This window comes from Phoenix dactylifera, chromosome 5 (assembly GCF_051530095.1).
Source record: "Phoenix dactylifera cultivar Ajwa chromosome 5, Ajwa_hap1_PhDact_Kaust_v1.1, whole genome shotgun sequence".
Lineage (NCBI taxonomy): Eukaryota > Viridiplantae > Streptophyta > Magnoliopsida > Arecales > Arecaceae > Phoenix > Phoenix dactylifera.
The window spans coordinates 35,373,523-35,388,531 of record NC_143194.1 but is presented as its reverse complement, the minus strand read 5'-3'; the positions used below and the strand labels follow the sequence as shown (position 1 = coordinate 35,388,531).

The window sequence follows — 15,009 nt, the reverse complement described above, 5'->3', positions numbered from 1 at the left end:
CATTGATCATGATAATAACGACGACAACGGAAGATATGAGCTCTACGTACTCGCTTTCACTCTCTTTTCAAACAACTTACTGGGGGAGAATGACTATAGGACAGTGCACCTGTTGAGAAAGCGAATCATACACCATTCCCTTCTTCTCATGTGTAATTTATCTGATACACATTCATATTGGCTTTGGCTTGACTCGATATAAGCAAGAAACTCGATGTGAATCCTAGATCTGGTGTCGCATCAAGATGCGAACTTTTAGCTAGTTAAGTGCGGAGATTTCATTGCCAAATCCAGCCAACATGGAATTATACCAACTCATTTGTCCTCTTAAGCGGCATTTGGCTAGCATTAGTTGCATTAGATGGGTGCACTCGTTATTCCAGTAAAATCAATTCATGTAGTTCTACTTCTTCCTCGTGCATACATGCAGCTGGCTGTAATGTGAATGCGTCAATCAAGTGTCCGTTTCAGGATGTTAGCATATTTAACCGATTCAATTCATCTAATATATTCAAAGATTCCACCTTACATAATTGATGATTTTGTTGGACTCGTTACTTCTATTTCCGTGACGTTGAGCAAGAGTTCCTGGTGCATTTCATTAGAAGAGTTTTGACATGAGTTTTGATCCCAAATGAAGGGTCAAGTTGGATAATATTCGAACAATGAGAAGGACCCCATATAAACATTTATAGTGGTATAGAGAAGTAACACCAAGCTGAGAATCAAGATGCTTGTGCTTAGCTCGGTGCATGAAAGGGATATTTGGAGCTCAAGATGGAATCGAGCTTGGCTTATCTGATAGAAGGAGTTTGCTGTCCAGCTGAACAACCAATATGGATTTCTTCCTGCAAGCCAGAAAATGGGATGCAAATAGCTGAGCTTAGTGAGATAGGCCCAGCCCAAGCTTGATCGACCTAAGCTCAGAGTCCACCATAGCCCATAGGCCTTATATAGGCCCAGGCCCACATTCTCAATTTAGCAGACGGATGCAGATATCATCAGCGCATGCCACATGGCTCTGTCGATTGGTGCGAAATAAGGCAGCCGAAGCCACTACACAGTAAGGGAGAGCAAAGGGCCCGTTGACTTGTCCTACATCACACGGCCAACGCCATCCTTGTCGTTTTGACCAAAACGACGTGGAACTGTTCACAAGCCCAATTGGGTGGCAATTGGCTTCCCTTTTTCCAAAAAAAATATACACCGACGCTGACTATACCTATTTTTTCCACCAAATCCAGCATTAGCAACGCAGAGGGAGTACGGAGAGATATTTTAGTTCCCACGGGACAAACCCCAGCACCGGCTGGCCGAGAAACTGCTTTAAAAGATTGCCTTCAGAAAACCGCGTGCAGCCGTCTCAAACCCGGATTCCTTTTCCTTATTTTCTTCGCTCCTAATTCCAATTCTGCTCCGCGATTACCGTCTCAAGAAGTTGCTCTCACTCTCCGCCCCCCTCGCCCCGCCCGGATTTTGGGTCTCGCCGCCACCCTCCGGTGGCAGATCCGGAGATCGCCTCGGCGGAAGAAGCCCTCTGGAGCTGCTCCTCTGTCTGGTTCGGTTCCTCCTTCGATCCCCTTTCCTTTCGCTCTTCGACTTCGCCTCGGATTCGTTTTCTAGGGTTTGTTGTTTCTTGCCTGTCTGAATTCTATATTGCGGTTTTTGGAGTTGGATTTGTTTGTTTGGGTTCCGGTTTTCCTTCCACTTGAAGACTCTAGGGTTTCGATCCGCGTCTTCTGTTGCTGACGGTGGGAACGGCTTTCCCCATTGGAGTTGGAGTTTCCGAATATAAGGCTTTTTATATGGTCGGCTTTTTCTTCCCTCGCTGAATTCTTCAGAAGAAATTGTTGGCCTCGTTGGATTTCTGCAGCGCGGATCTATTTCCCTTGCCCTCCTTGTGGTTCTAGGGTTCCGAGGTGCTTATCGTCTTGGGCCTCTTGCAAAGAAGTTGTGTTCATACGGCTGTGATCTTTGATCCTGATTATTTGTCTTCTTTCCTCGAAGATCCGAGTCAGACTATTTTTTGTGTGTCGGTGCTTGAATTTGTCCTTTCGTTTTGGAGGATTCCTTTGTGTCTCCAAGTTCTTATTCTTTGGATCGCTCTCGTGCTTTTAGTGCTGAGGAGGTGCGCAGTAATTTTGCAATACAACTAGCTGTGTTATCAGGGGAAGAGGGTCATATTGAGCGTTAGATTTCGGTAGGGCTTTCGTTAGGCTGAAACCAATGGGCATCTCGGATGCCATGGGCAGCACGCCGCCACAAGCTCCGAGGCAGTATGGCATAACAAAACCAATCTCAACTGCTGGGCCTACAGAGGCGGATCTCCAGAGAACGAAGGAACTAGAAAAGGTATGGCCCTTTCCTCTTCTTCCTCCTCCTCCTCCGTTCTTTTATTTACCTGTTTATATTAATTGCTATCTTGGTTTCTAATACGTGTTTGCTATGTGACAGTTCTTGCTTGATTCCGGGCTTTATGAGAGCAAGGAGGAAGCTGCAAAGAGAGAGGAGATTTTAAGAGAGATAGATAAGGTAATATCTATTGAAGTTTTGGTTTGATAACCTACTTGCCCCTATTTTTGGCACTGGTTTTATGCTCTAAGATACCTTCCTTGTTGAATTTCACTATTATATTAACCAAAAACAAAACCTTTTAATAGATGATGTCGGGGATTAGCTAGCAATTTATGCAGTAGATCAGTTAACTTGATATAGTTGGATGTGTTTAATGTTGGAAAAGCAGTCTTATGGCCACATTTTAGTAAAGTCAACTAGAGTTTTATCTAATGGTTTCAAACTTTGCTTTAGTTAGACATTCAAAAATTTTCAGGAAAGAGATCATAGCTAAAATACCACATTTTCATTTACCTGATATGCTTTCTTATTAGCAGCATGTTTGTGAGACATTTGCTTGGAGATTGGAATGATGTCAAAATCAGCTGGTTGTTTTTTAAATTGTTGTTGTAGTTGGATCACTCTCGTAGAGAATGAGGTAAAGAAACAGTCACTTGTCTGAGATGAAGTTATTATGGGCCTTGTTTGGCATTCTGGAATATACATGGTTTGGAACTTGGAGAAAGACTATAAAATAAAATGATCTATGATAGGTTTAGCTGGCAAGGCTATACATCCTTGATTGACTACTTACTGAGATGAAGTCCTCATACTTGTTTTTTCCCACTCCTCCCTCTTTCCCTCTCCATCGTGCATGATAGTTTTGAGTTCTTCGGTAGCATCTTCTTGTTTAACTTCTTTCATGAATGAAGTTGGGAGCAGACAATCAAGCAAAGTCAAAAGTAGTGATCTTTTCCAATGAAATAATCATATGCCGTTAGAAAGGAATTTTAGTTTTAATCTTGCAAATGTATTTCCATGGAAAAAATGAGTGTTTTTGGTCTTAGCTTGAATAGAGTCAAGTTTTGCCCTAGGGAAAGGTGTTACATGGACAGGCAATGAATGGGGTCTTGTTATTATTTGCATGATTATTATTCTAGGAAGTAAAAATCAAAAGAATTGGATTGTAGCTTGAAGTGGGGAAGTGTACATCTTTATGTTGGGTGTTGTCTGTGACCTGGAGACTTATATGCGACCTATGCCCACTCCTCCTAATTGCTCAGGGTGGATGGTGTGAACTCTGATTTGATCGAGGTAACAACGAGCAGCTTCATGTCAAGAAGTTCAAAGTTGGGATGTATATAAGAGTTTTATTGAGTGTTCAGAAGAAAAGAAAGTCAAGGGTGATAACTGTCTGGTATGTTTAGTCTCAGCAATAATCTGAATGAAATTTATTTGGTTATTGATGTAAATTAATCTTGTAATTGGATCTGCAGTATGCTTTTCTTAAGTTGTATCAAAACTGAGAGAAAATGGTTTAAAATTTTATTTTATTTTTTTTTTTAAATTCTGCTTAAAGCTCAGCAGGTAATGGAAGTAAATGACTTGTATAGGTGAATTCTCATCCTATCATGGAACTCAAAATCAGCAAAAGAAGTTTAGAAATTGAAAGTAAAGTCTTTGATTCATTTTATTTTCAAATGGTAATTATGAGACTCATCTCCTCTTAAGTCATCTTCACGTGAATTATATGAGTAAACAAGTCGTATCATGCCCATAAAAAACAGAAAAAATGAATTCTCACAAGAGGCTCACATTCTCAAGCTCTATTTTGCGGATCAGCATTTGGAGTTGGGTGCTGGAGTGTGCAACTGGAGCTCCTAGACAATATGGCTATAGTGAATCAGCTTTTGGAGCTGGGTATGGCTATGGAAATGCCTAGTAAACATCTGTATGAAGTGAGAGAAGGGGTTTACTTTTCTAAATAATTGCCAATAGCCTATTGGTAAGAGCGGTAGCAAGCCTAGTTGGCTATGCCCTTGGTCCTAGTTGGACTGGTGTCATTCTGGAAGGTGGTAGAAAAAAGAGACTAGTTAAAAGGCTGCAGGGGATGAGGAATTGTCTTAGAATAACAAACCAGAACTTGTATAATTAACAGATGCCGTGAGTGGTGTGGAGAAGGGAGCATAAGGGGGTTCAGCATGACTCTCGATTTGAAGGATTTTGCTGAAGTGAAGTCACTGTTTTGTGTTACTGCATTCTATTTTTCTTTTAGTGGCTATTTTTTGCTAGTTATGTGAAATTCAGTTTCCACAAATTCTAAATCAGAAGACTCTATGGTAAGACCTACTGATTGCTTTTCAATGAAATTTTTTGGAATAAATGAGAAGTAGGGGTGTACATGACCCAAGCTTGATTTAGATAGGGTCTGGTCAAGCTTGGTTTGAATTTAATTTTGAGCTTAAAGTTAAAATTAAGCTAAATTTGTTTATCACTATTTTGAGCTCGACTTTTGCTTAATTTTGAACCAAGCTGAACATGAACCTATTTGGTCAGCTTGAAAATCCTAAATCGAGCTAGAAATTAATTCAATCCTGAACAAAGCTAGATTCAAGTTTAAATTAAAGCTTGATTCGAGCTTGGTTCAAATTTGATTTAATATTTAATGGATTAAAAAATTAAATAAATATTTAAGCTTGAAACAGTCTTAATATTGTGGACTGTTGGATTTAAGATCTAATGGTCGCTATGTAAACTATATACACGCACATACACACACACACACACGCACACACACGCACATATACAGACACACAGACCCACAGACACATGCGCACACACGCACACACACAAACACATATATGTAGCACCCCTGAACCGTGTCTGTGTCATTCGGGACTGGTACGGCTAACCAGCACGTTTCCATCCCTTTGTTCAAAAAATCAGGTGAGGGGAAGGGGAGAAGGAGGATGGAGAGGAAGAGAGAGAGGGAGGGAGGGAGGGAGGGAGGGAGGGGGAGGGGGCAGAAGCCCTTGTCGAGATGGGTTCCCTTGTTTCGTTTTGGAACAGGGGCTTTTTTTTTCTATTTTGCTTGCTTGATCGGCAACAGTTGTCGGCTTTAGTTCAAACTAGCAAAATAAAAAAAGGCCCCTATTTGGAAACGAGACAAGGGAACCTGTCTCAACGAGGGCTTCTGGACCTCCCTCCATCTCTCTGGGCCTCTCTCCCTCCATTTCTTCCTCTCCCTCCCTCTCTCTCTCTTCTTGTCTCTTCTTCTCCCTCTCCAACTCTCCCTTTGTCGGTATATATGTATATATACACACACATATATGTATATATGTATATATGTGTGTGTACACATATACATGTGTGCGTATGTGTGCATATATATCTATTTATATATTTATATGTATATATATTTTTTTTGATCCTAATCGAATTGGGTCTATTTTTGACTCAGCTTGAAATTAATTTTGAGCCTAGATTGCTGGTTCAGCTTGGTTTATTTAGCTTCAAATCAACCTTGAAGCAAGCTTTTGTTGAGCCTTGGCTGTTCAGGTTGTTTAACACCACTACCAAGAATTTATAAAATGGGAAATGAGTTATACGAATGATAAGGGGCTAAAACTTGTACATCATCCTACTAGTTTCATTTTTTTTTTGTTTGAAATACACAAGTATGGATTAGGACTTTGGCAAATGGATGTCTTATTTTTCGTTTTGGTTAATATTTCCCCGGCAAGCTGCATGGAATAGTCTTGCTTATATGGCACTTCAGGTGTATTGCCATTACGGGCATGGAACAGCCATTCTTGTAAGGAAGTAGATTTTAATTTAATTTACTTTTGAAACTTTCATACATTTATTCTCTTTCCAGGTCTCATACTATGGAATTTATTAGATTATTTGAATTTACCACTTTCAAGTGTTGTCCTTAAGGGCATGGAAGAGTTTTTCATATAAGTAGATAATTAATTTAATTTACTTTAAAAAGTATTATACATTTCTTCTCTTTCCTGTTCGTCTACCATGTAATTTGTCAGATTATTCAAATTTACTGCTTTTGCATAACAATTCTTCTGATTACATTTTTTTTTTCTTTTATTGGTGTTTGTTAGTTGCTCAGTGACAATATTAAAGTGATCACTTTGTTGCTTTTGAAAGCTGCACTGATCATCCATCCTTTTAGAATGATCTGGCTTGATGACTACTAATTGCTTTTTTTTTCCATGCAAAATTATTTGGTTTTCGACCTTGCTGTATATATGTGATTGTTTCCTAAATTCTATTCAACTGTTCAACTGCAATGGATTTGACTTCTTGTGGTATTGTCTGATGGAATCTCAGATTGTTAAAAACTGGGTTAAGCAGTTAACTCGTCAGAGGGGGTACACTGATCAAATGGTCGAGGATGCAAATGCTGTCATTTTTACATTTGGATCATATCGCTTAGGGGTAAGAGAATTTATGTTAGATTCTTGCTCTGGATATTGAATGGTAGTTTTTCTTATGTCTTATCAGGTTTCCCGGACTATAGGAACTTATTTTGGGCTGGCTTTGTGAATCAATGAGTTCTTATCCACCAATTAGAATCTTTATTAAACTCAGCATTTTAAGTTTTTTGCAACTGTGATAATGCTTCGGATAATTAGATGTACACTGTAAAACAGTTGGTGATATGGAGGAAAATTTAATACATTATTGTGTGTCAATGTTTGGGATTAGTTGTGGTCTTCTTGCTGTTTGCATTTTATTGCATTTTTTTTATCTTTAACAATGCTTATGTTTTGATACATAATTGTTATCATCCTTAATGATTTAGGTAAGGTTATAACAAGATCTTGATGCTTTTGCCTTTCAACTTTTGATGCTGCATCGTAAAATTTATTTTTTGTAGTTTGAGATTTCAGTTTCTTTTTTGTTATGTACTACATTCATCATTTTTGTTTTCTTTTAGCTGCTGGAGGGGAAAAAAGAAATTGCAACTTGTTTGGGTCTTGAATGAGCTAGAGTAGGAATTTTGAGTAACTTTTAGAAGATTGTTGATGATAACTAATAGCTGCAACCACAATAATGGTTGACTTGCCTCACTCAAGGAACTTGTTATGAATTGATTTGCTGTTATTTCCTTTGCAGGCTTGTTTTTTTACCCTTGCCAATTCTTATTATCTATTGCTGCATTTTGGTGGTCCTTTTTATGGATCCATCCGCAGGCTTGATTTTTACTGTTCTATGATAGATCAAGCCAACTGTTTTTTTTTTCAATAACTTTCCTATTTTTATTGTATGTGTTTGCATCCTCTTCATGACCTGTCATATTTATCCAGTGGTCTCCACCTTATTATTATTTATCGATCAAGATAGCGATTTTGTGTTTTCTTTTGTCCATTAGTATTTTCTTGTTTATAAATATTTGTAGTAGCTGCTGCTGCTGCTACCATTGATGTCTGGTGATTTTTAATTCTTCATTCAACTATTATTCTATTGATGTTTCCAACTTCTCTGAATTATTTTTCACACCATAAGAAAATTGAAAGAATCTGATTCCAGCACCGATCCATTTTGATCGTCTCTGATTTACAATTTCATTTTGATCTGTGCAAAAGCTAGTCACTTAAATCTGGTCTTGTACTTTCAATTTTTTAAAAAACTTCTCAAACATTTTTTAAATTTTTTTAAAAAATTCTCAAACATTTAACCAGTTGATGAGATGATAGTAAGAGTTTGATTCCAAGTTAAAACAATAATGGGCACCACTAGAATTTTTCATTCTTATTAATTGACTTCTATTATTTCATGAACCTTTCTGCAACTTAAGGGTTAGCTACCATCTCCATTTCCACCTTTCTCTATTTAAATCAACCGAAACATGGGCATTTTACTACAATGGAGGGTCCAGGTGAGATCTAGAGGAGCCTTGTCTGCCAGGATTACAATCTTCCGTTAAACCACAGTGAACTTTTAAACATATCTCCTGACTACCGGAACCATTAATGTAGCTTTATTTGTCAAAATCTGATTGGGTACCTTTACGGAAATTATTTAGTTAACAGTTCCTATAATGCTGCCTGCGTCAATTCAGGAAATCCTCCTCTAAATACACTCTCTGATATGGAAGCAAAACTCAAATGAGTGATTGGATCATTATGAATCAGGTTAGCTAGAGGAGACAAGCTGCTGATTCTACCATACTGCTCTGTACGGTACAAACCTTGCTAGATGGTTACTGATGCAATTCACAAGGCTGTATGTAGTGGCTTATCTAAGTACAAATTGCTCGTCTTCAAATCCTGCATTACAGTGTATTGCATTGGAATGCTACAAAGATATTTTATCATCCTAGTCAACTGCACTTTTATATAAGTGAACTATTAATAGGTATTTAGATTTTTGTGTCTTCCATCATTAACATCATGCTACATTAATGAATGAAAATCCCGATTTGGTAGATTAAGCATACTTGCCACAAGTAGTTGTTTTTCAAAATATGTTTAAAAGGTAGGTTTTTATTAGTGCATGAGTGTGGAATATTTTTCGTTCCCTAATTTACCTTCTGTCAGTGATGGGAATGGACCAATCTTTGGCTGCTTTGCTTAATTTCTTAATGAAACAGCCATCAACCTGGCCCAAACAATACAAAATTGAGCCTATGGGCCAGTCTGTTTGTCTCTATTTATCATTCTGTGTTGGTGCTTTGTATATTGCGATGGTCTATATATGCTACTTTATTTATTACATTTAGTAAACTATTGTGAAATTGGAGTAAAATCTGTCAATATTCTTATGCACATGCTCGGTTATCTTTTTTACTTCAATTGTTTTTATGCTGGAACCATATCTATATTATTTCCTATGTCATCCAGCCAAGCTTTTGTTATATAGTATGACAATACTCTGCTCATGCGCTGCTTGTTTAAACTTTTTCTAAAAAACATTTTTGACATATTGGTGGATTTCTCCATTGTCTCTTATGGTTTATTCTTTAAATTTTCAAGCCCTGGTTGAAGTTTGCTTGTAATGTTGCTGGTATTGTTCAATAGATAAAATTATGGAGCTATTTTTGCCATAGCTCTTGCAATTTGGTTTCTCAATCTGACGCACCCTTATGTGTCTTTTTTTTTAAGGTCCATACTGCTTTATCTTTGGTTTGTTCTTCCCTGAGTCATTCTTCTGCAATTTTCTCTTAATTTTCTGGGTAGTTTTTCTTTTTCTTCAATTTGATATACTGGTGATAGTTCCTTGGTATGTGCCTAATTTTTTTTCCTCCATATTAGAAGACCAAGCAACTACTTGTTCCACGTTTGAGTATCATATATTATCTGGTGTTTGACAGGTTCATGGACCTGGGGCTGACATTGACACTCTGTGTGTTGGACCTTCATATGTTAACCGAGAGGTCTAATTGTCATTTGAATATACTGTTCAGTTAATGTTGAAATATTTTAAACCTTATTTGGTCTAATTTTGTGTCACTGGTTTTGTTGGACGCTTTCTGCAGGAGGACTTTTTCATTATTTTGCATGCAATTTTGGCAGAAATGGATGAAGTGACTGAGCTACAACCTGTGCCAGATGCTCATGTTCCTGTTATGAAATTCAAATTCCATGGAATATCTATTGATCTTCTTTATGCTAGTATCTCCCTCTTAATTGTTCCTGAAGTAAGTCTGTTAACAGCTAAGCATCATATTTTGTTGCAAATAAATTTTGTCCCTCCATCTCATTGTTGAGGGTGGGTCTTAGCGCAACAGTATAGTAGCTCCATTGTGTCTTGGGGGTCACGGGTTTAAAGCACGAAAATAGCCTCTCCGCATGTGGGGGGTAAGGCTGCATTCATTTGACCCTCCTCAAACTCTGCAGTCGGGGGAGGACACCCTTTAGAGGGTGAGTCTTGGTGCAACAGTAACGTTGCTCCGTTGTGACCTAAGTGTCATGGGTTCAAAATATCGAAACAACCTCTTCGCACATGGGGTTGGCTACATTTATCTAACCCTCCCCAAACCTTGTAGGGGTGGAAGCTTTGTGCACTAGGCCGCCATCTCATTCTATATGCAAATAAATTTTGTCCCTCCATCTCATTGTTGAGGGTGGGTCTTAGCGCAACAGTATAGTTGCTCCATTGTGTCTTGGGGGTCACGGGTTTAAAGCACGACAATAGCCTCTCTGCATGTGGGGGGTAAGGCTGCATTCATTTGACCCTTCTCAAACTCCGCGGTCGGGGGAGGACACCCTTTAGAGGGTGAGTCTTGGTGCAACACTAAGGTTGCTCCGTTGTGACCTGAGTGTCATGCGTTCAAAATATCGAAACAGCCTCTTCGCACATGGGGTTGGCTACATTTATCTAACCCTCCCCAAACCTTGTAGGGGTGGAAGCTTTGTGCACTAGGCCGCCATCTCATTCTCTATGTCTTATTTCCTAGTTTCCATTCCTTGTCAATTCCATCATTAAACTTATCGTGTATTACAATCTCATCTTTTTTCCCCACCTTTTTTGAGTGGCTTCCCTTGGTTAGGATATGCATCATATATTGTCTGTCATCATTTTTTTATGTTTAGAAACAAATCGCTTGCATGTTGTTTTTTATTTGATCATTTAATATATGATAGTTTAAATCCCGCAATGCCTTATTCATATAAATTTGTCATTGTTGAATATGCAATGCATTTTTACCCCTAGGAGAGCTGTTCCCGACCTTTCTTCTAGATAGTTACCATTTTTTATGATTGCTATATTACCTTTTGGCAGCAGCATTCAATTCTTCCTTTTATATTTATGTCATTTCAATAATTTGTGTTGTCCTAATGAAGTGTGTGCCCTAGTAACTTTTGTAAAGTATCCTTGTCCGCTTAATTCGGGTAAAATTCCTTGAAGCAGCACAACCTCTTTTTATATTTTGAAAATGCTGTTCTGCATCAATTGGTAATTCTTAATCATTCATTCATTCTTTTTTTTGTTTATGTTATAAAATAGGCTTATTCAGAAGATAAACCCTCCTTATAAGTTTTGGACTCTTATTTTTACCCGTCATGAGGAACTGTTCTCTTTGCTTTTCACAGTTGTTGTTTTTCTTTTCTTTGTTTAGAAGTGATATTTTCGAAATTTTGTGGTCTCTTTAGAGATTTCTCAGCCTGACCAAGAGGAGCATCATTATCTGTTCTTTATCATCCGGAAACATTGTGGATGGAAAAGTATGGCTTTTTGAACTTTGTGTTGGCCTGCATTCTCATGTGTCAAATAGAGCAATAAGTTGAGTTTGGCATAGGACTGGTTGAGTGAGGCTTCATTGAGAAGTTAATTAGCTGCAAATATTTGGTTTATATGAGGGCAGAATCTTGCTTATAACATTTCATTTTCATTATAAATCTTACATAAGATGTCTGCAGGTGATAAAAATTATATCAACCAGCTAGAAAAGTATCATGTCAGCAATTTCATGCCAGGGTCTAATTTGTTCTGTATAGTACTTGTGGTCTACTTACTTTTCACTTCCATTGTTGCCTTAACATAGATTTGGGGGTCCTCTAGTGTTTGACAATCAACTACCTGTAGACCTAATTTAATGTGCATTGTAGATCTTTTGTTGATTTTATTTTATGTTTGATGCATGTAGTGTTGCTGTACAAACTTCCTTGCAGGATTTAGACATTTCTCATGGATCTGTGCTTTACAATGTTGATGAAGCAACCATTCGAAGTCTTAATGGCTGCAGGGTGGCAGATCAGATTCTTCGACTCGTACCTAACATTGAGGTTACAATTAAGGATTACATTACTCTTTATTGGTTTACTTATCATGACTGTACATTTCTGAATCATATCTTGTTTTCTGTAGAATTTCCGCACCACGCTTAGGTGCTTAAAGTTTTGGGCTAAGAAGCGCGGGGTGTACTCGAACGTAAGTTGGGAGGTTTTTTGCTTGATATTAATTGAATTATTTGACTATTTGAATGTTTCATTTTGTTTTTCCTTTTTTTCGGTCTCTTTTCTTTGTTGTCTAGGTTACTGGATTTCTTGGGGGTGTCAATTGGGCTTTATTAGTTGCTCGTGTCTGCCAGCTTTATCCCAATGCTGTGCCAAGTATGCTAGTTTCCCGATTCTTCAGAGTCTATACACAGTGGCGCTGGCCAAATCCTGTGATGTTATGTGCCATTGAGGAGGATGAACTTGGGTTCCCTGTTTGGGATCCACGCAAGAACCCTCGTGATCGAACTCATCATATGCCTATAATTACACCTGCATATCCATGCATGAACTCAAGCTATAATGTATCAACTAGTACCCTCCGTGTAATGATGGAACAATTTCAGATTGGCAATAAAATCTGTGAGGTATGAAGTTTGTGATGTCCACTGTGGCACTGCTTGCTAAGTCTTTTTATTGTTCCATTCTGATACTCATTTTCCCCCCTCCTTACCTAGGACATCGAATTAAACAAGGCCAGCTGGAGTGCTCTGTTTGAGCCTTACCTTTTCTTCGAAACCTATAAAAACTATCTGCAGGTTGACATTATTGCTGCAGATGCTGAGGATCTGCGATTATGGAAGGGATGGGTTGAATCTCGGTTGAGGCAGTTGACTCTGAAGGTAAGTTCCTTCTTTGACTTAAAATTCATTTCATCAAATCTTTTCTTAGTAACTCTTCCAACATGGCACTGAGATTTGGCAGATATGAAAAAACTTAAGTATATGTAATTTGCCATTACTGGCTGCAGATATGAAAAATCTTGAGTATATTTAATTTTCCATCACTGGCTGTTTACGACGTAATTTTGATGCACATTGTTCTTTCACACTTTCCTCTCTTTTGTACCTTAAACAGATTGAGCGGGACACATATGGGATGTTGCAGTGCCATCCATACCCCAGTGAGTATGTAGACCTTTCCAAGCAGTGTTCACATTGTGCCTTCTTCATGGGTTTGCAAAGGAAACAAGGGGTGAAAACACAAGAAGGCCAGCAATTTGATATACGTGGAACAGTTGATGAGTTCAGGCATTCTGTGAATATGTACATGTTTTGGAAACCTGGAATGGAAATATATGTTTCTCATGTTCGGAGGAAGCAGATTCCTTCTTATGTCTTTCCAGATGGTTACAAGCGGCCTCGTCCATCTCGGCTCATAAGCCAGCACCAGGCAGAGCGAATTTCTGGTGAAAGTGGATCTGAGGAATGTGAAGGTGGATCTGCAGAGGGACGCCTTAAGAGGAAAAAGGATGCTGATGTAAGTGATGCTAAATTGAACAAACCAGAGAAACGGGCATCCCCAAACAGGCAGAAGCCTCCTATAGCTGAATCTGTAAATGGTGGGTTGATGGAAGCACCTACTGTCAGTATGGTTGTGAAAACCGAAGTGTTTAGACAGAATCCTGATGGTGCTTTTAACAGCTGGCTTGAGAGAAAAAATGATGGCCAAAAGGAACTGGATAAGGAAGCGAACAAGAACTTCGTTAGCCCAATCAGACAGGTGCAGACACACACACCTGATGGCAATGTTAATGGTATTGCCCGAGGTGTTTCACAGGACAAGCAACCAGTGATGACAGTGGATGCTGAGGTTAATTGTTTGAAGGAGGGCTTGGCTGTTGTTGATAGGACCGCAGAAGTGGGTGATACAGAAATACTTCATGCTGGGAATATCAGCAATGATGTTCATATGAAGTTGAGCGATGGGACTCTGCATGTGGAAATTGACAGGGCTTCATCAATTGTCTGCAGCAGTTCAGAGAGCATGTGTGGCCAGTGATGATGGAGAGATTGCCAGGAACGACTGCCAGGAATCATCACAGAGAGGAATTTCCCATTTGGAGAATGAGTGCTTTAACGGAAAGGCAATGGTGCAAAATGGCATGACGGATGAGCTAGAGGTTCCTTCTGGTGCATGTTTTCCTTCTGGAAGTTCAATGGGGTAGTGAAGTAATTTTTCACTGAATGGCTTATTTCTTATTCTCCCTCGTCTCTGATATTTGAAGGCAAATATCACAATTGGAGTGGCCCTCAAAGCTCATGTGGGTGTGAGTTTGGATGCCGCTTGGAAACCTGCATTAAGGCAAGTGTTCATGATGCCCAAAGTTCAATGTTTGTAATATTCTATTGCTCTGTTTTCTTTATATTGTCCTGTTTGGTGGTATTGTGTTTTTATGCTTGTGGTAGGTTGAGTCTGACATCCACAGCATGAGGCTTTGAAGAGACTGTTGATGAAAATGTGTAATGGAACCTGCCATGGATCGGAGACCAGATTTGCTGATGGAGGAAAGAAAGCCTAACCTGCACTTGGGAGGGTAAGTTTGCTCGAGTTTAGGTTTTGCACACGGATTGATATATACAATGACAGCTGAAGGAAACATGTAATTCATGGCATGAGCTTCAACGGCTTGGGGTTCTTTGGGCAAGTTGGTACAATAGATGTGGCAGATGATAGAAGCACCAGAACTCTTTTCTGTGGCTTGGTGTTGAAGTGCTTCAGGAATCTGTAAATTATGTTATTTTTTTTTTCTTTTGGTTCGAGTCTGTCATGCCTGTGCGGGACAAATATCAGGGGGTTGGTTTTTAAGGAATGCTGAACTCTAGGTTTAGATTAGGATAGGAGTCGTTTTTTTTTTTAAGTATCACTTTGTATACTTTTCCCCTTGTAATATAACATTTTAACTTTGGGTTCCTTTCTCTGGATGTTACATCTT

The 15,009-nt window shown here is 38.8% G+C and overlaps 1 protein-coding gene across 1 annotated transcript; it reads left to right on the top strand.

Moving 5' to 3' along the window:
* Positions 1 to 1,214: 1,214 nt before the first annotated feature.
* On the top strand, positions 1,215 to 14,224 carry LOC103713411 (nuclear poly(A) polymerase 4-like). The gene is made up of 10 exons (XM_008800327.5): positions 1,215 to 2,352; positions 2,455 to 2,532; positions 6,682 to 6,789; positions 9,668 to 9,730; positions 9,833 to 9,994; positions 11,970 to 12,083; positions 12,166 to 12,228; positions 12,332 to 12,661; positions 12,752 to 12,916; positions 13,152 to 14,224. The coding sequence occupies exons 1-10, from the start codon at positions 2,227 to 2,229 to the stop codon at positions 14,073 to 14,075; spliced, it is 2,133 nt and encodes a 710-aa protein (XP_008798549.1). The 5' UTR covers positions 1,215 to 2,226; the 3' UTR covers positions 14,076 to 14,224.
* Positions 14,225 to 15,009: the final 785 nt, after the last annotated feature.

What these genes read in the sequence shown, in the direction of transcription:
- LOC103713411 (XM_008800327.5), top strand. Translation starts at nt 2,227, where the DNA reads ATGGGCATCTCGGATGCCATGGGCAGCACGCCGCCACAAGCTCCGAGG. An exon ending in TTTTAAGAGAGATAGATAAG is followed by an intron (nt 2,533 to 6,681) that starts GTAATATCTATT and finishes ATGGAATCTCAG; the next exon opens with ATTGTTAAAAACTGGGTTAA. An exon ending in AGCGCGGGGTGTACTCGAAC is followed by an intron (nt 12,229 to 12,331) that starts GTAAGTTGGGAG and finishes TTTGTTGTCTAG; the next exon opens with GTTACTGGATTTCTTGGGGG.